General features: G+C 45.0%; 1 protein-coding gene across 1 annotated transcript in view; it reads right to left on the bottom strand.

The window, feature by feature from the left end:
- Positions 1–12,424: 12,424 nt before the first annotated feature.
- The window catches only part of GRPR (gastrin releasing peptide receptor), a 34,511-nt gene continuing 22,579 nt past the window's right edge, over positions 12,425–24,356 (bottom strand). The window contains exons 2-3 of the mRNA XM_045875192.3: positions 18,096–18,447; positions 12,425–16,311 (exon numbers count right to left, since the gene is read on the bottom strand). Of these exons, the coding sequence (XP_045731148.1) occupies positions 15,922–16,311; positions 18,096–18,447 (742 nt within the window). The 3' untranslated portion in view covers positions 12,425–15,921. The remainder of the gene's footprint in view (positions 16,312–18,095; positions 18,448–24,356) is intronic.

The following is a 24,356-nucleotide window of genomic DNA, read 5'->3' as shown; positions in this document are numbered from 1 at the left end:
ACACCTGACCAGTCCTGGGACTCTCCCTTCAGGGGACCTGAGCCCATGCCTTTTACACCAAGGTCTTTACTTAAATGGGACCTCAGAGTTGGAAGTTCAGGGTGAGCCACAGCCTGCCAAGGCTGCTTGGGGCCTACAAAGGCTGAGAACAGGGTGAGGACTCTATGGGATCCCACAGCTCTCCACTGGGTCATTAGCTCAGTCCTCACCCAGAGTTCTGACGTTGGCTCAGTGTCAGACTTCTGACTCCTCGTTCTACTGAACTGAGTCAACCAGGCTCAGATCAAGGTCTTCCCTTCCCTGAGTCACTGGAGGGGAAGTTGGGTCACACCACACCTGGATCCACCTGCCTCAAGCCTCCTGGAGCTGAGAGCATGGGTAGTGTTCTGGTCTGCCCCCTCTTTTCGGGGGAGGTCCTCTCATTAGCACTCAGGGTCCTCAATCTGGAATCCTACTAGGGCGTTGGTCTCCTCCTGCTGCAGAACTGGGGCCACTTCCTTAGACGAGGCCCTTCTCTCCCTGGGACATTTCAAGCAGGTCACACCACGGCTCTGCTGGGACCTCCCAGAGCTGGGGGGCAAGGGCACTGGGTGTTTGTGTCAGTCCATCTTCAGGATCTCCACCTTCATACCAAACCAGTCCTGGAACTCCACCCTCCACTTACTAGAGTTCATGCCCTTCAGACCAAGGTCCTCCCCTTCCGAGTTCCCCAAGGTGGAAGTCAGGGTGAGCCTCGGTATGTCCGAGGCTGTATGGGGCCTCCGAGGGCTGACAGCAGGGGCAGGACTGTTTGGGACCCCACTGATAGACATCAAAGCCTGGGGCTCCTCCATCTGCTGATCTGGGTCTATCAGCTTTGCACTCGAGCCCTTATGTTCCTCAGTCGCTAGACAGGAAGCTCAGACGCACTGCATCTGTCTATCCCTACCTGCAGCTCCTAGTCGTGGCTGGCCCCTCCCCCGTTTTGAAGGAAAGGTCCCCTCGTTAGCACTCAGGGTCTCACCAGAACTCCACTTAGGACCCATGATTCTTCCTGTAGCAGAACCGTGGCCACCCCACTTAGACTTCGGCCCTCCCCTCCGTGGTGCGCTCCACAGACAAGCCAAATAATGTGCCAGGGCTCCCAGTGCTGAGGCTAGCGCAGTTCTTCGTGGGGCTTCCTTGGTGCTGGGCAGGGTGGTTGCTTCAGTCCACACTCAACGCCCTTACCTCGATACCTGAGCAGTCCTGAAATTTCCCTGTCCACTAACCCGACGTTGCGTCTGCCAGGCTAAGTTCCTCACCTTCCAGAGCTTTCAAGGCGAAAGTCAGAGTAAGCCATATCCGGCCAAGGCCGCTAGGGGTCTCTGAGGGCTGTCAGCAGGGGCTCTGGGCACCCTCCTCTTTTGGGGACAGGTCCTCTCTTTAGTATTCAGGGTCCTCACCTGGGCTCCAGTTGGGGCCAGAACTCCTCCCTCGGCGTCACTGGCACTGCTCCCTGTTTCCCAGGGCCTCCCGGACTGAGAGCTCCAGGCACGAATGAGGAGCTCCTGGGCTGAGCTGTCGGCCTCCTACGACGAAGAAAAGGGCGCTGGGGACATGTGACCCTCTCTGCTGGCGGGAATTATCGCTTATCACTAGGTCCTCGCCTTGGCTCTTGGTAGTTCTTGGGTCTCCTCGCTCTGCAGGACTGTAGCCCAATCTCACTAGATTAAGGTCTTCCTCTTTCTGAGGCCCTGCAGGCAGAAATGAGGGGGCTCCTCAGCCTGACAACTCTGCCTCAACTTGGGCCTCCCACGTTGCGGGCGCGCGGGGGCGGGGGGGGATGCTCTGTGGTGTCTCCTCCACTAGAGTGTGGGTAATTCCTGCATTCCTCCCTAAATGTCACCACCTTGACACCTGGCTAATCCTGGGACTCCACTCTCAGGAAACCTGGGGCTGCCCCCCTCCGATCAAAACCCTTATCTGCTGGGACTACAGAATTAGAAGTTAGGGTTAGCCAGGTCCAGACTTCCCATGACCGACAGCCAGGGCAGGACTCGATGGGACCCCACTCTTCTGGCTGGGTCCGCCCCTTGAAGCCCATTAGGGGCTCACATTCCTCCCTCTACTGGCCTGAGGTCGTCCCCCTTAGACCAAGGGTCTCACGTTCCTTGCAGTCCTGTAGGGTAATTGGGATACTTAGCTGCACAGGCCTGCCTGGGACCCTATCGGTCTTCAAGCAGCCATAGGCCAGTCTCTGTGGGTTGTCTATATTCTGGAATGTTGGTCTCCCCAGTCCTCCTACATAGGGATCCTCATTTCAGCTCCCGTCTCCTTGATTAAAGGCTTCCTGGGAAATGCTACATCCCTTCAAACTCTTGAGCAGTTTCCCAACTGTAAATTTTGCAGAAAGTAGTTCCTTGCCCCAGAATTATGGGACCGGAGCAAGCTGTAGCTTAAGACAAGAGGCCTAGGACAGGTGGTGTGCTCTCACCAGCCAGACTTAGCGTCTTATGTGGCTTCGGCTCTACTGACTTTCTACAGAGAAGGGGCAGAGCCTCAGGATTTTTGAGCCCCTGCTCTTTTTTTTTTTTTTTTTTAAGATTTTATTTATTTGCGAGAGAGAGAATGAGAGACAGAGAGCAGGAGAGGGAGGAGGGTCAGAGGGAGAAGCAGACTCCCTGCCGAGCAGGGAGCCCGATGTGGGACTCGATCCCGGGACTCCAGGATCATGACCTGAGCCGAAGGCAGTCGCTTAACCGACTGAGCCACCCAGGCGCCCGGAATTTTTTTTTTTTTTAAGATTTTATTTATTTATTTGAGACAGAGAGAATGAGAGAGAGAGAGCACATGAGAGGGGGGAGGGTCAGAGGGAGAAGCAGACTCCCCGCCGAGCAGGGAGCCCGATGCGGGACTCGATCCCGGGACTCCAGGATCATGACCTGAGCCGAAGGCAGTCGCTTAACCAACTGAGCCACCCAGGCGCCCGGAATTTTTTTTTTTTTTTAAGATTTTATTTATTTATTTGAGACAGAGAGAATGAGAGAGAGCACATGAGAGGGGGGAGGGTCAGAGGGAGAAGCAGACTCCCCGCCGAGCAGGGAGCCCGATGCGGGACTCGATCCCGGGACTCCAGGATCATGACCTGAGCCGAAGGCAGTCGCTTAACCAACTGAGCCACCCAGGCGCCCGGAATTTTTTTTTTTTTTTAAGATTTTATTTATTTATTTGAGACAGAGAGAATGAGAGAGAGCACATGAGAGGGGGGAGGGTCAGAGGGAGAAGCAGACTCCCCGCCGAGCAGGGAGCCCGATGCGGGACTCCATCCTGGGACTCCAGGATCATGACCTGAGCCGAAGGCAGTCGCTTAACCAACTGAGCCACCCAGGCGCCCGGAATTTTTTTTTTTTTTAAGATTTTATTTATTTATTTGAGACAGAGAGAATGAGAGAGAGAGAGCACATGAGAGGGGGGAGGGTCAGAGGGAGAAGCAGACTCCCTGCTGAGCAGGGAGCCCGATGCGGAGCCCCTGCTCTTTAGAGGTGATGTGATATTGCATTTGTAGATGATCATGTGATTGCCAAATATTAGCTCTTTTTTCTTTGTTCATACTCTTCATTTATTTTAGTATTCTTACTGCTCTGGTACAGTGTGTTCCAATCCAGCAGTTTGCACACAGCCTTTCTTCTTACTGCCTGAGACACATTTTAGAGTAGGGAGAAGAAACGTGAATTAGGAGATACAAGGCATATTTCCTTATTAAAATGAACCCCTATACCGTGGACTGAATGTGTCTCCCCCAAATTCATGTGCTATCATTTTAGCCCCCAGGGTGATGGTATTAGGAGGTGGGGCCTTCGGGAGGTGATTAGGTTGTGAGGGTCCTCACGAATGGGATCAGTGCTCTCGTGAAAGCACCCTGAGAAAGAGCTCTTAGCCCTTCCACTGTGTGAGACAAGCAAGAAGGAGCCACCTCTGAACCAGGAAGTGGGCTCTCACCAAACACCAAATCTGCTGGCACCTTGATCTTGGACTTCCCAGCCTTCAGAACTGAGTGAAATAGATTGTTGTTGCTTATAAGCTGCCCAGTCAATGGTATTTTTGTTATAGTAGCCCAAACGGGCTAAGACACCTTAAAACAAGTGTGACCACCTACAGTGATGTACATTAAGGGGCCGTCGAAGGCTCACCTGTCTGTGGTTATAGGCCAGGGAGCCCTGGTTCCTTCACTGATGTCTGGAGTGGGCATAGTTTTTCAGTAATGGTGAATTATGTCAACATTAGTTGGTGATGCTAATCAGGCTGCTTTCCTACAGTTTGGGTTTGCAAATTGGACAGCTACCTCTTACAAACACTGATCTCTGTTCAGATGCTTGCACCTTACAAATCTCAAGATGCTTACCAGCCTGTAGCATGGTAGAAGGGACATGGAAAGTTAGTCCTCGGAGCGCCTGGCTCAGTCGTTAAGCGTCTGCCTTCAGCTCGGGTCATGATCCCAGGGTCCTGGGATCGAGCCCCGCATCGGGCTCCCTGCTCGGCGGGAGGCCTGCTTCCCCCTCTCCCACTCCCCCTGCTTGTGTTCCCTTTCTCGCTGTGTCTCTCTCTGTCAAATAAATAAAATCTTTTAAAAAAAAAGAAAGTTAGTCCTCGCATAGGAGCGCATTTTCACGGTTGATGAGTGACTCTGTGCACTGCAAATGGAGACTGTTTGACAGTTCTGTTGAGGATGAGAAGTAAGGTAAATGCTAATATTTGCCTAAAAGGCAAAATTGACAAACTTTGACTCCTCCTGCTTCACTTTGCCTTACCCATGCTCTAGGCTCGGTTGTGAGAGAATGACCACATAGACCCCCACAAAGGGAGTTTTGTGGGTTTCTGTCAATGATTCAGGCACTGTGATAGACACTAGGGCTGGAGAGGGAGGGAGAGAGAGGGTGAGTGAGGGAGAGAGAGACTGAACGATTCTTGCCCCTAAGGTGCTGTATTAGTCTTATGCTGGGGGGTCAGCAACTACAGCTCTCAAGCCAAATCTAGCCCACCATCAGGTTTTGCAAATACAGATTTGTTAAAACACAGCCACGTTCATTCATTTACATGTTACCTGTGGCTGATTTTATGCTACAACAAGAGGGTTGAGTAGTCTTGACAGAGACTGTGGATCTCACAAGGCCTTAAATATTTACTACCTGGCCCTTTACAGAGAATGTTTGTCAATCCCTGATCTAGTGGGAGAGACCAGCATTCACACAAGTAAATATAATTCAAGGCGGTTTATGATAAAAGCTAGGGCCCGTGCAGAAAGGGCTGTTTGAGCACAGGAAAGCCGGAAGCCTTCACAGGGAGAGAACCCTGGAGCTGAGCTTTGAGGAATGGGTTGGATTCAGGCCAGCTGAGATGTAAGAGGACATCTCAGGTGAGATGGTCTTTAACCTTGTCTGCTCATTGCAATCACTCGGGGAACTTCGAATAGGGATGCCTGGTTCTCCCCTCCCAGAGATTCTGACTCAGTTGTTCTGGGGCAGGGCCTGGGCATCAGGATTTTTTTTTTTTTTTTTTTTTTTTTAAGAGTAAGCAGGAGAGTGAGGGAAGGGGCAGAGGGAGAGGGAGAGAGAGAATCTTAAGCAGGTTTTGAGTTTAGATGAATGGGAGAATTTTGACAACCATTAGAAGGCAAAGGGGACACAACAAGAGGCGAAGGATATTGAGAGAGAGCGGTTTTAGTTTTGAATATAAATAACCAGTTAGCATCTAAGTGGGACTGGCTTTTATTGTTAGGCATCTGCACAATTTGGAGTGACCTCTTTTCTATGTTCTCTTAAAATGTGCAACAAGGCAGAAACAGGGGTTGATGGCCCTTTGCTCCCTTCCCAACATTCAGGTAGGACCTAACTGGTTTTCACCCTTGGCTTGTGAGATGTTTTCTTTTTGTATTTGTCCAAACAGAACTACACCCTCCTACTTTAAAGGGACAGCAAACAAGGTTTTGCCTGTAATCTCGATTCTGCTTCTGAGAGGGTAGGTACACTGGAGCTTTTAACAGCCTCTTCTTAGATAAAACTGGAACAACAGCATCTAATCAGAAACTCAGTACCTTCTTTGGGGTGGGTAAATGGGTGATAGTTTTTAGTTCTTTGAAAAAAATCACTGAGCAATAAGCAGATACAATTTTTATCAATCTTTTATTTTATTTTTTATGTTCAGTTAGCCACCATATAGTACTACAGTTTTGTGGGGTTTTTGGGTTTTTTTTGGACAAAAGTTTCTCATGGGAATTTGGGAAGCATGACACGTCCCATTAGTTACTTACTATCAGGTAAAATTAGTCTTTCTGGGCAAGGAATGACTTGAGGCTCCAGGATCATGACCTGAACCCAAGGCAGTTGCTTAACCAACTGAGCCACCCGGGTGCCCTAAGGAATGACTTGAGTACAACAGACAACTGCCACTGTTAGTTGACCTCATTAGTAGACCACAAGAAAGGAAAAATAATTGTGTGATGAGTTCTAGGATGACTCTAGGCCCGGAAGGCCTAGGTATATTCCCAGTCCCTGGAGAGCAGGGATAGAACACTGGGGCATTTGGCCAATCTGTATGGACAGAGTTTGGTCCAAATGACTAAGGTGGTAAAGAGGCCACATGAGGAAAGAGATTCCAGGGCTCTCAAGCCAGAAGGCTGGTGTGACACCACCAGATGGCACAGCAGAAGTATCAAGCCCACTGGGGATTTCTTCACAGTAAATGATGTCCTCTGTCAGTGCTCACAAGTTGAATATGCATAGGATTCACTTGGGGATCTGTTAAAATTCTAATGCAGAAGGTCTGAGGCCGGGCCCAAGAGCTTGCATTTCTTTAAAAGATTTTATTTATTTATTTATTTATTTATTTATTTATTTATTTATTTGATAGAGAAAGAGAGAGAGAGCACAAGCAGGTGGAGTGGCAGGGAGAGGGAGAAGCAGGTTCCCTGCTAAGCAGGTTCCCCGCTGAGCAGGGAGCCCAACACGGGACTCCATCCCAGAACCCTGGGATCATGACCTGAGCCGAAGGCAGACGTTTAACTTAGGCACCCAGGCGCCCCCACAGACCATACTTTAAGTAGCAGTATCCTGGAAAACTCCTCAAGAGTGGACCCACAAGGGGAGCTTGGGTGGCTCAGTCGTTAAGCGTCTGCCTTCGGCTCAGGTCATGATCCCAGGGTCCTGGAATCGAGCCCTGCATTGGGCTTCCTGCTCAGCGGGGAAGCCTGCTTCTCCCTCTCCCACTCCCTCTGCTTGTGTTCCCTCTCTCGCTGTGTTTCTCTCTGTCAAATAAATAAATAAAAATCTTAAAAAAAAAAAAAAGAGTGGACCCACGAACATAGACTGTTCTAGCAAATAGCACATTGGGGAGTCAGAGCTAGTCCAGTCCGTCTGAGAGGCACTGAGGAGCACTGGGCTGTCACAGAAGGTGGGAAGGGACACTGGGAAACGTACTGGGTAGATGTCATAGTTGACAAGTGACCTGGAGCAAAATGCTTGACTTCCCTGATCTCAGTTCTGGGAAGCAGGGGGGATTGTGCTCTTAAAATTTCATTTTTATAATATTGAACACAGTTCAGTCCATATTCAAGGGACAAGACGCCTGCCTTTGTGTCATTTTCTTGATGTTATCTGATATCTCATAGTAGAAGCCAAAGTTTATCAATGTTGAGCCGAGTGACCAGGAAGTTTCTCTGCCTGATGTGTTAGCAGATAGCCATGCATAGATTTACCTTCCCTCTAGCAGAAGGGCCTGATGAACCTCTCCTCACCCATGTCATCTCCAAGCCAATTGTTTTCATTTTTCTAAAGCCTGATGACCAAGTGGAAACCCAAATCATGACACTTTCTTTAACTTCCTCATTTGTGAGATGTGCGGTTGTGTCTGGGCATTCTCTGGGGTATCTTCCAACTTCAATAATCCAAGACTTTAAAGAGAATATTAAATTCTCAATGTTACAATCTACGCATCAATAAAGCTGCTTTTCTGACAAGGTAGGCAGCGTGCTTACAAAGAGTTTAGAGTTTCTGATAAGAAAATTCACCTGGGCTTTCTCTCAGCAATTAACATGGACCAACCTTAAATGTCAATTGGATTTTTATACCCTGGGTGTCTCAAAGATTTTAGTCGGCTCATCTTCCCATCTAATCCAGGAAAACTAGAGATGCAGGGTCTACTTTAGGCACAATCATGAATCACTACTTTTAGCTATTTAAAACATTGACACTTTCAGTGTTCGCGATTTAACCGGTGGGTGATACATCCAGAGAGCCTTCTCCCAAGAGACCCCGTGGTCGTGGTTATATACAGCCCTGCACTCTGGGGCCTCCTTGGCATGGCTGTCAGTGTGCGCCTCAAGGAATCTTTTCGCTATATCTGATAGGCATGCTCTTCTTACCTGGAGTGCAGGGAACATCGACAGCCCCCATTTGCAACCAATTGTGTTACTTCTTTCGTGCTTTCCTGCTCTCTGATGACTAGGATTATCCCAGAAAACAGAGGTTCTCAAACTTTGGTATTTAAGCCCTAAAGAGAGCAATTTGGAATAACTGTCAAATTATAAAAGTATATGGTCTTTATTTCTGCAATTGCACATTTAAGATGTTTTCCTACAGCAACACTTGCTCATGTGTGAGATTATATATTCATTGCAACACGGTTCATCAAAGCAAAATACTGGAAACAACCTAAGTGTTCATCAAAGGGGGATTGAATAAGTAAATGCTATGCAGATATAAGAAAGAATGAGGAAGAATTTTGTATAATGATATGGAAAGACTTCCAAGATATGGTATGTAGTGAAGCAAACAGCGGGCAAAACAATGCATACAATGTGCTGCCATTTCTGTAAAATGGTGGTGGGCTGCAGGAAAACACACATTTGTATTTCCTGGCAAGTGCATAAGAAGTGTCCAGTAGCGTACACATAAAACAGCGGGGAGTGGTGATGGCTGCTGGGAACTGTGAGGTAGCCTCGTGACTTTTCCCTGAATACCTTTTTTATGCTTTTGATTTTGGATCGTGAGAAAAGCTTACTTATTCAAAAGTTAAATATATACTGTAAAAGTTTAATGAAACAAAACCCTTGTGATCTGAGGAATCACCTGGGGAGCCTGTTTTAAAATGCAGACTTTTGGGCCAAACCCCCAGATGTTCCCAGTCCAATGAGAATTGGGAGAATCTGCATTTTGCAACAAGCAGCCTGGGTGATTCTAATGTAGATGGTTCTGGAACGGAAGAAGAGCCCCGGAGCAGATGGCCACCGACTATATCCATGCAACAGCTTTTTATTTTTATTGAACATCGAATACATGCATCTGTCCATTTAATAAAGTATGCCTTATTATATTAAGAAATAAAACACATTTCTTATCTTCTATGACTTAAATATTCAGCTACACTGATTTGACTTAATGTCGCACAGATCACGTACAATGTGATAGAAGCACTGGAAACATGTCTTGAAAAACAAGAATACAATCATTGAGCACACTTCATAGACAGAATTTCACAGGGTCACACAGTTAAGTTTGCACGTTTAAAAGGATCTGAATCATTCACATTAATATTGTGAATTTCTTATAAATAATTCATTAGTCTAAGGAGTCTAGGTAAAGCCAAGCCATGACATTATTTATACTAAGTACCACACCTGGAACTTGTTCTGACTTATTTAACACAGAGCACATTTGTGATGCAATAAATATTTACAGTTAATAGTAACAAGTACAATTATAATTTACAAAATAGGAGTCTAATATTTAAAACAAAACAGAAAATGACATAAAGAAGTTTGTGCCATGTATTTTTACAACTCAGACCTTTTCAACAAATTTTATTACCCAAAATTCTGCTGACTTGGATGCAAGAAAGGTCGTGTTTGAATCTGTTAACCCCAGATTACAGGGGGGGAAGAAATTTTTTTTGGTCAGTTTTACTTTCTTAATGTTATTATACATTATCAGTAACGATATATCAGTAGCACTGGCTAAAACTGAAGCAAAGTGGTGAAAAAATATGGATTCACAACAGCCCTAAATTATATAATGTACCTTGAACAACTGAAATCCCGAGGTATACCAAAATTTTCAAGCTCATCTGAGAATTAATGAGGTGTTGAATGTGTGAAGTTTTACTGTCCATTAAAATGATCCTTTTAAACGACCATAAAATTATGTGAGTCCTGCCATGTCATTATATGGCTCTGGGAATGAATTTTAAATTTGGAGAAAAAAGGGGAAATAATCTTACCTTCTAGAATGTGAGCTCAGAATGGGCAGAGACACGATGGTATCTGTGTTTTTAACAGGGCACCTAGGGCTAGGCACTCAGATGCCTAAGTCCATACCTGAGCTCGTAACTTAGTCCAGGAGAGATTTTTCTGTTTAAAGGCTATTCATGTAGGGCGCCTGGGTGGCTCAGTTGGTTAAGCGACTGCCTTCGGCTCAGGTCATGATCCTGGAGTCCCGGGATCGAGTCCCGCATCGGGCTCCCTGCTCAGCAGGGAGTCTGCTTCTCCCTCTGACCCTCCCTCCTCTCATGTGCTCTCTCTCTCTCTCATTCTCTCTCTCAAATAAATAAATAAAATCTTTAAAAAAAAAAAAAAGGCTATTCATGTAGCCGGGGTCTCCAGGCTTCCAGAAAACCATCTGCTATCATATCTTACTGTTTGGCAGGGGAGGGTGGGAATGGGGAAGGGGTTCCACCTTTTACCAATACTTGTTCTCCAACGAATCCTAATTGAAAGAAGGATGCCTGGCTTGACTGTTCTCACTTGGATCCTCTGTATATGGCTGTTTGCCAAGGTTTTTTTTTCTCCTTGGTTAGTCACAGAACCAAGTGGGAAATTCTTCCCAGGGCTTCCAGTTGCAACTGAATTGTGTCTCTGAGGGCAACTGAATGAAGGGACTTCCTTGCCCACCTACTCTGTGCTACATTTCAGTCTCTGCCTGCAGCGAGTCCTTAACTTACGTGCTTAGAAACATCTTCCATGCCCTTTGTGTATATTCCTCAACCTCCTCGGTAGCTCATGCCTTTGGACAAAAGCTAGAGTAGGGACGGGACTATCAGATACTGGGAAGTTAATTTCTCACATGGGCTGGATTTGGGAAGCCATGCTGAGCAGTGGAATGGACGGGGTCTTAAGAGAGATCAGGTCCACATTAATACTCTGCCATTCCACTGTGCCGTGTGACCTTGGGATGGTGAAGTGATCTCCCTGAGCCTCAGCTTCATCATCTGAATGCTTTTCAAGGGACTCGTGAGGAAGAATAGAAATGTGCTCAGCACTGCACTTGGCACATCATTGGTGCTTGGTGACGTCGAGCCCCTCCCTTCCCGGCGCTTCTGGAGCCACAGAACTCCGTTGCGGTTTCACACAAACACAGATTTCCGCTTCAGTGTGACATGGAATCCTGTTCCAGCTAATAGGCCTCTCTGGGGAAACCAACAATGACTTGGTTCCCTGCCATAGGCCAAGTTAAACAGACTCAACTTTGCAGGCACAGGCTATCCTGTAAACTAGGAAAGTGATGATCAGCACTGTTCTTCAATATCACAGAATGGCCGTGACTATAAATGAGATCAGATTACGGTGGACCATATGAAATCACCCTTTTGGAGGTCAAATACGGGTCAACATCTGTAGCTGCATGCTTCAGCCTCATAGTTGCGTGGGTCTTTTAATAGATGGTCACTAGTAAATGTCATTTACAAATTTCCATAGTAAAGACTGTTAAGCAGCTCTTTGGCCAGCAGGGAAGGCTTGGATTAGATGAGACAATGAGTGTAAAAGTGTTTTATAGACCATGAACACTAGGTAAATGCAAAGTATTTTTTGAATTAATCGTGGACATGTGATATTTTAACCCAGGGGCTCTTAAATTTTTAAAAAATTAGATAAATTCCACTGAGTGCATTTCTAGTGCGGTTTCACAGAAGAAAAGTCTGTTCCCAGTGTGCGATTTATTGACTGCGCTGTATATATTCAGCTGGAGTTCATGCGTGGCCCGTACCTAAGAAAAGGGTGTCTTTGAAGGACAAAGTTATGATAAGAGGTGGTTTGATACTAAAGTTATTGTGTTTGTGTTGGCAGTGGGGGGCTGGAGGGGACTGTCAAGGTGGGAGCCGAGAGGAATGACTGTCACATACAGAATAAACTAGAGCTTGTTAGGGCTTTGTTTCTTTGAATAGCTGACACAAAACCTGGCCCCAGGAGAGTGAATAATTTCTTTGTTTTCAGTTGTTAATCCATTTTGTGAAAATTCAGCTGAACATTAGACAAATGTGCAAAATGTGCTCTAGTCCTCCCAGCAACCCAGGGTTAGTTCAGAGCCACCCTCTAACAACAGCTCCCCTGGGACCTGGATGTGAAGGGCAGAAATGGCAAGAAAGTTTGCCACCCCCTCAGCCCCCCACCCCCCACCTCACCACCACAGAAGTGAGTACTATTCATTCAGTTCTCATATGGTCAGGGTCTCAGGGCGATCATTTCTATCTGGCTTTTGGGAAAGTGACTTAGCCACCTTTTAGTCCACAGATTGAGGATGTCATTCAACTTGTAGCCCCCAAACAAAGCTACTCTCTATTCCTAGAAGACATTTGGTACATGAATAGACTCTGAAACCACTAACCACCTGTACTTTTGGCGTAAACCAAGACTTTATAACTTCGGTGTGCCCGTATCCTATGGACAAGTTCATTTATTTCTGTCCAGTGGGCATTTTCATAACAAGCTGAGTTTGGTTCATCTGAAGCAGCCTCTAAACTGTTTCTCTACTTAAGGGTTCGCCATCCTTCAAGATGAACCCGAAACCAAATGGTTTGTGTAGCAAAGAGGGAAATCCAGGGCTCATTAATGGGGCAGAAGGCCAGGTTCAGTGAGGGGGAGTGAGGGCAGCCAGAAGAACAGGGTTTAGCCATCCACATTTATGGGGAACCAACAGATCACCAACAGGGAGGGGCCTCATCTGCGCCAGGCAGGGAGGACCACCTTGCTGGAGAATATGGCTCCTCACAGCAGCTGTGCCTTCCCTGCCAGCAGCAGCCGTTGGTGGGAAGACTGCCTTGCTTTATTGCTTCATCTATCACTGTTGAGCTGCCTGCCTCAGGGAGGCTCAATTTAAGATAGACTGAAAGGTAGTGTCTGTCAATTGAATAAACACAGATGGTTTTCCATGGCAAAAATTGATTTTTTTCCCTCACCAAAGACATAAGTGCTAAACCTGATTATCTTTGAAAGCCAGGCGTGAAATGTCTTAGCTCCAGCCCCTGCCACACTCTGCCCTAACAGGGAGGTGATATCACGTGGGGGCTGGGGTGTCTCTCACCGTAATTCTAGGTTCTTGAGGTGGAATAAGAAGTTGACTTCCCTAGAGAAGGGCCTGGCAAAGTCCATCCCAATAAGAAGGTTTGGGTCCATCGTTCAGCTGATTCACAGAATAGTTTTACCAGTTCTGGGTCACTGGCTGGCAGAGGCCTTCTCCAACCCTTTCATTCAGGAGTCCCAAAGAGGTGATAAGATTGGTCTCATGACACACAGCTAGACCTAGACTTCAATCTCCTCACTGTTTGTCCAGAAGCTAGGGAGGAGACCGACACAATCTATGCCACGATGTTACCTGAAGGAGACATTAAGACGAGTCCTACTCCCAAAATGTCTTTGAAAGCAGGTAGATCAGAGATCTGCAAGTCACACTATGTACCCAGAATGCCAGACACTGCAGCCCCTAACTAGGTACGAAGTCACTGCATACTCAAGAGTTTTGAAGAAATCCAAGGGTAAAATCGTGGGGTAGTAGTTCATGATGACAGGTGCATGGAGGTTGGAGGTGAGCAGGAAAAGTACCCTTTGTATAATGAGGAGATCGAGCAATATGTTTTCTTATGTGTCTTTCAGCTTTAATTCCAAAACATAACAAGCTACTGGGACATGATTCATACAAATTATTCCAGTGTCTGTCTCCTTCCATTCCACTAGTGTGAACAGGACTGTAGAAGGTGGGTTGAAGGGTCTCCCAAGAGGAGTTGTTGCAAACGTAGCAGAAGTGGGGCAGCTGTGAGCGGGTGGGCTGTGTAAATGCTTTAGAGACAGAACTAGAAACAATGACAAGACTCAAAGGATTTTCGCAATAGAGGGATTTTAGTACTGTCCTCTCCTTCTAGAGATGAAAAAATGAGTTGAGAGAAGGGAAGCTGACAGCTAAACTCATACGTAGGCAGAGTTGGGATGTCCAGCTACAAATCTCGGTCCTTTCAGCTACACTGCCTGTCTTGCTTTTCAAACTGTCCAGTGTCATTATGGGCTGACTACCAGGAAAGCAGGTGGGTACAGTATAGAAGTGCATGCAGCAGACAGAAGTGAAGAGGTCTCACTCCAGCTAATACAGCTGTAAACACAGGTCTTTACAACGGTCTCTGTGCTAACTTCTAAAGCTCTGCAGGCAGTGAGCACGTCCTTTTATCGAGAGATGAAAGTGTTTTCATACAGGCCCTGTGGAAAAGAGAGCTGACAGTTCCTTCTCACTTGGACAGAGAAAACCAGAACTAAAATCGTCTTTGGATGTGAGGGATACACCTTAGGGCACATTTGCAGAATCTGGGTTTATCTGAAAGTGGGTTAACATGTTTGCAGTCTGTCAGAATCGGCCTATCCTGGAGTCAAGAAAAACTTGGTTCAGGGTTTCTAAAGTAAGATCGTCAGATCTCTTTACTCAGAAAAATAAGATTTCAGTCCTGTATTTTTCTACACACGGCTGTTGCATAAATACTATTCTTAACTAGAAACTTAATGTATCTGTAGCTCTTTTACAATCCGTTCTGAAAGCTAAGCCCCCTGTAAATGACTTAGACATATTCAAACAGAAATATATATTACTGAAATTTTATTCATTTCCTCCCACAGACTTTAGGTAAGCATATGTTAAATGTGTTAAATGTAAACATGTTTCTGTTTCCACTCAGATGTGATTCCCCCCTCCTTTTTCTTTCCATAAGAAATTACTGCTTCAATGTAGCAGACAAGGACAGCCAAATCTAAGTAGATACATTTGGCTGAAAATCTGTATACCAAAAATAAATACTATACTTTATGTACTTATAAATAATGAATTGAGAGTATGATCAGTTTTTTCCCACAAGGATTTCTGTTCTATGATAGAACTAACTATGCCATGGATGATTGAAATGGGGAAACAGCAAAAAGGATCTCCACTGAGTTAGAATTCAGAGTGTGAGATATCAATCCACAGCCTCACATGGATCTTTGTAGTGTGTCTATGTGTTTGGTTGTATTTTTGCCTTAAAATGATGTGTTGAGTGTTTCTCCTATGTCCCCAGTAACATCTTTTAAAAACAATCAACACTCAGGGATTTGTTTTAAACTGGCTTCCAGTGTTATCAATTTGGGAATGGTCCCTCATACATGGGACTTTTTCATAGGGTTGGCTTTCATGTTAGGAGTGTAAAAAACAGTTCCTTGGTTTGTAATTATAAATATTCCTGAAAAATTATTCAAATCATATTTTTAAAGCGCTAGTTTCTGCTTTAAGAAATGACAAGGTGAAGTCTTTCACAAAGTGGACATTTAATGTATAATTTTTCAGCTATATAAATCTGGTGGCTCATAGAGTTTCTATGACTTAATTGGCCATAGCCATATATCAGGACTTGATGCTTAAAAGAATAATTTCTTATTCCCTTTTCTAAAAAGGGGAGAGTTGGCTCTACATCAGAAGAAGCATTCAGAAGTTGAAATGGAAAACATAAGCCTCGATGCGCCTTTCAAACATCACAGCAATCCATTTGGGCTTCTCTGCAACCTGCCTACAAACTCATAGCCTACCAAAGGGTCTTTGGAGGGTATAGAGACAACAACAGATGTGAGGGTTCTTTAGCCATAAAGCAAAACCTGGGACCCCTGGGGTGACAGGGTCAAGGAGCAGCCTAGACGTACCCTTCATGACAGATGTTTCCATTGATGAGGCTGAAGGTGGCCACGGAGGGGTTGGTGCTCTTGAAGGAGGTCATGCAGGTGGTACTTCTGCCAGTGCTATGAGAGCGGGTCATCAGGCCAGGCCGACAACAGAGGAGCTGGGTGTTGAATTGTTTCCTGAAACTCTTGCTCAGCAGGTAGAGGGCGAAAGGGTTCACACAGGAGTTGGTGAAGGCCAGGAGGCGGGCGCAGATGCTGGTGATGAAGTGGAGCATGGAGGTGTCTACCTCAGAGTAGTGGTAGGAGCGGTACAGGTAGATGATGTGGTTGGGGAGCCAGCAGAAGGCAAAGAGGCCCACGAACACCAGCACTGTCTTGGCAAGGCGCTTCCGGGATTCAATCTAACGAGAGAGTCACACACATGGAGACAGAGGGACCAAGGGACGGTGTGGGATGAATGCAGAGAGACAACGATTCAGACAGCAAAGAAAAACAGGGAAAAAGAATTGGGGAAATAGATGAGCTCACAAAGCCACAGAAAAAGAGTTCAACAGGAGAAAGAGGACAAGAGAAAATCCGATAAAACGGGAGGAAAGCAACAGAAACAGATGGCATAAAAGGGGGGAAAGTCAGAAACACAGAAATGGAAAAGCCAGGAAGCAGAAATCCATGAAGTAGAATATAGTTAGAACGTGCCACTGAGAACAGATCTTTAAACAAAGTTGATTACCTGCTTGAATGGCTTGCACAATGAAATTTTAGTAAGTGACCTCTTTTTCCTCAGGAGAACACTGGTGCAGTTTATCAGCCCTATGACTTCACATCTTTCTTGGCTCCACAGTTAATCATTTCTTATTTCCTCTGATGCTCAAAAGAAGCAGCCAGCTTTGTTCTTTCTCATTGGCCAAACCAAAATAACTTCCTATTATTATTATTTTTTTATCTCAAGTTATTTCTGGGCTATACTATACAGGAAGGTCCTTAGACAAAGTGGGCTGAGCATCTCCTTTTGCTCCCAACACCCTCTGCCACTTCTGCAAAGGGGAAACATCTTTCTTATTAAAGAATTTGAGGTACAATGGATGTTCGCTATTGAGAGGTCTTTCAAATATGGAGACCGTTTCACTGAGAACTGCTACTCTCGTAATTGAGGCAAAAAGAAAAAAAAAGGAACTTTATAGGGTGAAGCCACCAACTGAGTAAGCTGTACCTTTAAACGGATGGGGAGTCTTTCTGCTTTTTCCATCATAAATCCCACATGATCTACATTTGGATTAGAAAGCAAGCACTGACAAAGAGGAGAAAGCTGGAGCCCCTGGTTTCTGCTATTCATACCTGAAGTTTGAAATTATGCAGCGTTATGGGGGATGGCGGAGGGAGTCTAACACATACGGAGGGCATTCTGCATTCTGGGCATTCTAGGTCACACATATGCTCTGTCTTTTAATCGTCACACAGCCTTACAATAGTGGGGTTATCACCCTATATCATGGGTAACAGAACTGAGGTTCAGAGAGAGTGAGTTAGTCATTAAGTCTGGATTTGAACCCAAATCAGTGTGAGTCTGTCTTAATCAAACTACTTCTGTTTCTTCAACCAGCCTTATTTTCCTGCTCCCTCTGCTTTGTCCCCATGTGGTAACTCTCTTCCTATCCAAACAATGTGACTGGAGTTTAAAGACGTCACATCCCACGGGCACCTGGGTGGCTCAGATGGTTAAGCGTCTGCCTTCGGCTCAGGTCATGATCCCAGGGTCCTGGGATCGAGTCCCACATCGGGCTCCCTGCTCCTTGGGAGCCTGCTTCTCCCTCTGCCTCTCTCTCTGTCTGTCTCTCATGAATAAATAAATAAAATCTTAAAAAAAAAAAAAAGACGTCACATCCCTATGAATCTCAATATTTTATTTTGTTAACAATACTTTTTCAGATAGTTCTCAAAAAGAAACCCATCCTTCAAATCTTTCAGATTCTCCACACCTCCCTAGCTTAGGTCTTTAGTAAGAGAACAAGATTATAAAGAACACCTGAATTCCTGGGCTTCTGTGGTTAGGAGTTTCCATTTACCATCACCCACCTCCTCTAATTGCAGAATCAGGTGACGTGACCACCTAAATAATGTACTTGCCAGTGGCATGCAAAAGAGATCCAAGCCCTAAAGAGGAAATGAATCAATCCTAAGCACCCACCTGCTTCTTGACATGTATATTCCCTTCCACAGGCAGATTGTAAGCACTCTGGATCAGATTTCTAGCAATGAAGTAGTAGTAGACAGAGATAATCGACAGTGGGATGATGTAGAAGACCAGGAAGGAAGCCATGGAGTGAATTTTGGGGTGTAGCTCATTAGAGTGTGGGTATGGGGCACAGCTAATGAAGGTCTGGTTGGTGCTTTCCTCATGGAAGGGATGTAGATCAGAAAACACAGCCTCTGGGATGGCCAAAAGCATGGAGATAATCCAGATCAATGCAGCTTTGAGGCAGATCTTCATCAGAGCGTGAGAGGCCTGGATATCCATTGGCCGGACGATGGCTTTGTACCTGGGGCAGGAAAGAGCCAATGTAGTGTGTAAGTTGCCTAATACTATTATGGATGCCAGGGCTGGGACTAGGGTGAGGCAAGCCAGGCAGCTGGGTGCACTATTTAAGGAGGTGCTCACTCTCAGGTTCATGCAGGTGCGGACTCTGTACTCACAAAACCATGACAATGAGGGCCTCCCTAAATGTTATACCTGAGTACCTTGCTCTCCTTATCCTAGTCCTGGCTCTGAAGGATGTGTTCCCATTTCTTCACCCACAATCTCTCCTGAGTTTAAGAATACTTTGCAGAAAAGCTGAAGCTCCTTTCATTTTTCTTCTTAAATCATAGAAATTAGTAACAAGCATGTTTATTTATTTTTATTTTTTTTTAAAGATTTTATTTATTTATTTGAAAGAGAGAGAATGAGAGAGAGAGAGAGCACATGAGAGGGGGGAGGGTCAGAGGGAGAAGCAGACTCCCCGCCGAGCAGGGAGCCCGATGCGGGACTCGATCCTGGGACTCCAGGATCATGACCTGAGCCGAAGGCCGTCGCTTAACCAACTGAGCCACCCAGGCGCCCCAGTAACAAGCATGTTTAAAGAAGGACACGGTGGGGGGGCACCTGGGTGGCTCAGTGGGTTAAGCGTCTGACCCTTGGTTTTGACTCAGGTCATGATCTCAGGGTCACGGGATCGAGCCCCGAGTCAGTTTCCACACTCAGCACGGGCAGAGTCTGCTTGAGATTCTCTCTCCCTCTGCCCCTCCCCCCGCTTGCACTCTTTCTCTCTCTCTCTCTCAAATAAATAAATCTTTTAAAAAAACTAAAGAAGGACACAGGGACAAGAAGGTTGGGTTTGTTTATTTGTCTGTTTTGGCAAAGCCTTCGTTTTGAGTATTCAAATGCCTTTTAGGGAACCTGAAGTCTGAGTATTTACATATGCCTCTTCGCTTTTTCAAAGGGTGCAGGACAAATAGCCCACTGAAAAAGTTATACCAGGAGCATCCCCGTAATTGTCAAATTAATCTTCCCCTGCCCTCCTTCTCTCTTTCAGTCTCATCTCTTGCAGTATTCAGGTCCCTCCTGGGTTCTGTGCTATATGGGCCCCTGTCTTGGATGCTCTGGGAAGCAGACACTGAGATGAAACCAGGGGGACAAAAAGTTTATTGGGGAGTAATACCTGTGAAAGGCAAAGGGAAGGACACAAGATTGGATGGAAGGGAGCTGTCAGACCCTGAGGCAGACCTGACAAGGTCTACACCAGTGAAAGTGACCAGCCATCCTAATTTGTCTGGAAATTGCCCAATTTTAGCACTGAAAGTCCTACATCCTGGGAAATCTCTCAGTCCCAGCAAACCAGGACAGCTGGTCACCCTATGCCAGCCTAATGGGAAGCTTGGTAACAGAGATTGCCCAGCGGAGGAGTCCTGTCTTGGGTGGAAATGGCCAGGCCCTTATATCACCACTTTGCTAGTCATGGGCTGGGGCCACCCAAAAAGAGTGTGACCTTAGTTACTATCTGGTTTAGTCACTGAGCAGGAACTGAGGAACTGTCCAAGAAGAGCATTGACCATAGCTTGAAAGCAGAAGTGGGCTCTGAAGGAACCAACAACTGGAGGCTGTCAGCTCACCACAGTCCCTGCAGCTGGAGAGTGAATCTTTTCTTCAAGGGATATCTGAGCAGAGCAGCTCAATGTCTGCCACAACTCCCCGTACAACGCCTAGCACAGTGGGGTGCACACCAGTTTTGTGTGCACTTGTCTGAGAACCCACTAGAGGATGAGCCTCTGGTGGGCAAAGAGTGTCTTCTATCTTGGCAAATATTTGTTCAGTCGAACATGAGCTGCGATAGTGGGGAAGTTGATGTGTGTTGGGACCAACTAAATGTGAGGGTGTTCATTGCTGAAAATGCTGTGTTAAAACTGGTTCTACCACTGATACTCTTATATGATGGACTTCGGTGATGGGGGAACACTTGTTTCTACTTACTTCCATGTTGATTAAGCTTCCATTGAGTTACCACTCTTTGCTGCACCCTGATTCCTCACTCACTTTCTGCCTCCCTCCAGGGAAAGGGGAGTGAGTTATTAAGAGGTGAGTTTGAGAAAAAGAATCTGGCATGTACTCTGGGCTCAGAGAGGCCTATGGTTGTCCCTGACTAGGGGAATGGCACATGTAATGTAGGAGATCAGGTGTTTGCAAGTTCATTATTGCTGTGGACCTAAGTCACTTCTCCAATAGCTTTATCAGGCATAGAAAAAATTATTTTTATTGTTCTCGATTTCTTTATCTAGCTCTCTGTTCCTAACACAGGTAGAGAAGAGAGGGCTCTTATTTAATGGGCATCCCCAGCACTCCAGAACAATACTGTAGTCCTGCTTCAGTGTACCTCAGTTTGCTTTTTCCATCCATAGATTGTATTGATTCATTTTAAACAATTACAGAAAAACATAAAAATTTCGAAGGAAGTTTTATTTTCTTCTGGCACTTTCTCTACTCACTAGTCATCTCAGACATTTTTGTTCCTAGTTTAGAATGTAGGCAAGGAATTTATATCTTTAATTAAAGGTACGTGAACATCTTCAGCCAAAGATGTATATGACTAAAGCTATCTCTGATAAATCAATTACAGATAAAGTAGTAATTATGACTTCCATCTGCGTTTTCTGACAGAAAGCAGTCATAAGTACTGTTAATTCTCCAAGTGAAGGTGATTCACTCCTGCATGAGTGACTCATTTCTGCATGAGGCAGAAACCAGAGTGAATGGCTTACCTCCTTTTCTCTTGGGAACCTTGTACTCCTAAGTGCAAAATGCCATGGGAACTGTTGAGCTGCTATTTCAAATTCATAACTTTTAAACATAAAAGATAGTATAAAAAATTACAGTTTTCTAGTTTTGCCAGAAAAATAATTTGAATCTAACTAAGCCTCTATATCTATGTACCAGTTTTCAAGAAACGTAGGGATAAAAGAATCTGCTAAATGATGAAGATACAGTCAAATCCCAAATTGGAAAATTCTACAGGAATGACTCCATTTTTTTTCCCTACAAATACATGGCATAGAAAAGGAGAAAAAAATTTTTTAAAAAGGAAGGAGAATGGTTATAGACCTACTGGGATGTGTAATACATATTAAGTGCAATGTGTGGACTCCTTTTGGATTTTGATTCAAATCAAACAACCATAAAAAGATACTTTTGAGACTACTGAGGAAAATCAAATATAGATTTAGTACCGGTGATATTAAGGAATTATTTTTAATATACTAGGTATTGTGGTTCTGTGTTTTTAAAAAGACTTTTTGTTAAAAACACACCCTAAAATATTTACTGTGAATATATTTACACTGAATTAATATAATGTCTAGGAATTGCTTTTAAATATTCAGATACATTCATATATCACTTGTGTAATTAAAAAATAAGTAAAAATGCACTGCAAATAATTTTCTGTTATGGAATATTCATAAAATATCAAAAGTAATTAAAGAAATCCCATTTACTAAGTTCTTGCTTTGTGCCAAGCAGAGACTAGCATCTGCATTATCTCATTTATGTCCAGACAACAGATGGGTGCTATTATCCTCATTCTACAGGTGACAAACTGAAGCTCACTTTCAGAAGTGGTAGAGTCAGCATTTGATTGAGGACCAACTCCTTTCAGGATATCATAGCTCTTTCAGAAGAAAGCTCTGGGGAAATCCTTCTTAGAAGCAGAGAAACAGACCAGAAGTTGTTTCCCAAATGTGTATGGAACACACCAAATGGTCCCTGGAAGTCTAATGGTTCTATAGAGCATGGGACATGTCAGTCTATTTCTTCTTCTGGTTTAGATAGCTCTCCCCAGAGCTCCCAGTGCAGGGAGACACCTCTGGTAGGGGCGGGAGGTGGGGAGTTCTTGCTTAGGAGTGATGGCTAGTTGGACTGGGGCGGATACTTAATCTAAACCAGCCAGTGAACTGCCTGACCAGCTACTAAATAGTAGAGCCTCTCTTTCTCTTAAGCATTTAAACTGAAAAAATGAGAGGATGTAGTTAGTCAATAACAGATGCTGGAAGTAAAAGATTTTGATGTCAAGAAAGGGATTGGGGGGGCGCCTGGGTGGCTCAGTCGTTAAGCGTCTGCCTTCGGCTCAGGTCATGATCCCGGGGTCCTGGGATCAAGCCCCGCATTGGGCTCCCTGCTCGGCGGGAAGCCTGCTTCTCCCTCTCCCCCACTTGTGTTCTCTCTCCCCCACTTGTGTTCCCTCTCTCGCTGTGTCTCTGTCAAATAAATAAAATCTTTAAAAAAAAAAGGGATTAGGCATATTTTAACCATGTGCAAGATAAATAAGCAGAGTAGGTAGACTGAGAGAAAGAGAAAGAATGAGGCAGACATAAAAGAAGCTGATGGGGCGCCTGAGTGGCTCAGTCAGTTAAGCATCCAACTCTTGATTTCAGCTCAGGTCATGATCTCAGGGTTGTGAGATTGAGCCCCGAGTCAGGCTCCTCGCTGAGTGCGGAATCTTTTTTTTTTTTTTTAAAGATTTTATTTATTTATTTATTCATGAGAGAGAGAGAGAGAGAAGCAGGCTCCCAAGGAGCAGGGAGCCCGATGTGGGACTCGATCCCAGAACCCTGGGATCATGACCTGAGCCGAAGGCAGACGCTTAACCATCTGAGCCACCCAGGTCCCGCTGAGTGAGAATCTGCTTAAGATTCTCTTTCTCCCAAGGGGCTCCTGGGTGGCACAGTCAGTTGAGCGCCTGACTCTTGGGTTCGGCTCAGGTCGTGATCTCAGGGTTGTGAGATCGAGTCCTGTGTTGGGCTCTGCACTCAGCGTGGAGTCTGCTTGAGACTCTCTCTCTCCCTCTGCCCCTCCACCCCCAAGAAGAAGGAAAAGAAAAAAAAAAAAAGAAGAAGCTGAGATGATGTGGCCCTAAGTCAAATGGAGGGTCCTTGGTTCCTGGCCCATGAACTGCTTTTGAATGTACAAGAGGTTTCCTGTTAGTCTTACAATTCTCCTATTTCCTTTTCACTTGAGTTAGTTTGAGTGGCTTCTGTTCTTTGTCAGCAAAAGAGCCTTATCTAGAATAGTTAGACATGATGGACATTTAAAGTTATCATCAGATTTATTTCCAGCATCATTTTGCATACATCATCCCCTACTGGCTGCCCTCTGAAAGAATGAATGATCAATTTTAATTGTACCCAAGAGATAGACTAGTCTACGGTCTGTTCCTAAATTCTCCATTACTTTCCTGCCTTCCTCCTTTCTTTCTGCCCAGTCCCAGTCTCCATTCATCTGAATCCTATCCTTCCAAATTCTAGTTGATAAGTATCATCTTGATGAAGCTTTTGCTGCTCAATCTAGGCCTCCATAATTCCTGTTCTTTCTCCTAAACTGTCTAATTTTATGATAGGATTATCGATGTTTTTTCATTTTATGTTTACTATGCACCATCTTGAATTGTTTGCTAGCTTTCCATGGGTATGTCTTTTCTACCTATTTATTAGAATAAATGTCCTGAGCTTAGAAGTTTACATCTGTTCCTCTTCTCTTCTTTCTGTATCACTAAAAATGCTCCAGGTCCCTTGTTCTGCATACCGCTTACTTCAAAGTAGAGGCTCAGTGCATACTTTCTAATTAATTAATAATATGTGACTTGCAGGTGTGTCTCCTGTTCCCGACTTCTCAAAAATGAGAGTAGATACACTTTTACATATTTAGTAAGAATCATTCCTCCATAGACTGACAAATCCACTCCTCTGATACTATGAGGCTCAAGACAATTGCTTCCCACTCCTAAAAACGTCTGTGCTTCATTTTTCTTACGCAAACATGGGAAAGGTCAGAAACATTCTGTGTAATAAGCTTAATGTCTCAGAGATTTTTTGGCAAGGAGCAGTAGCGGACTCCCACACCCAGGATTGGAAACCTTGGCCCACA

This window comes from Mirounga angustirostris, unplaced genomic scaffold (assembly GCF_029215605.1).
Source record: "Mirounga angustirostris isolate CCGP_5_RB_7025 unplaced genomic scaffold, mMirAng1.0.hap1 SCAF_11, whole genome shotgun sequence".
Classification (NCBI taxonomy): Eukaryota; Metazoa; Chordata; class Mammalia; order Carnivora; family Phocidae; genus Mirounga; species Mirounga angustirostris.
This window is presented reverse-complemented; position numbering and strand designations above follow the sequence as displayed.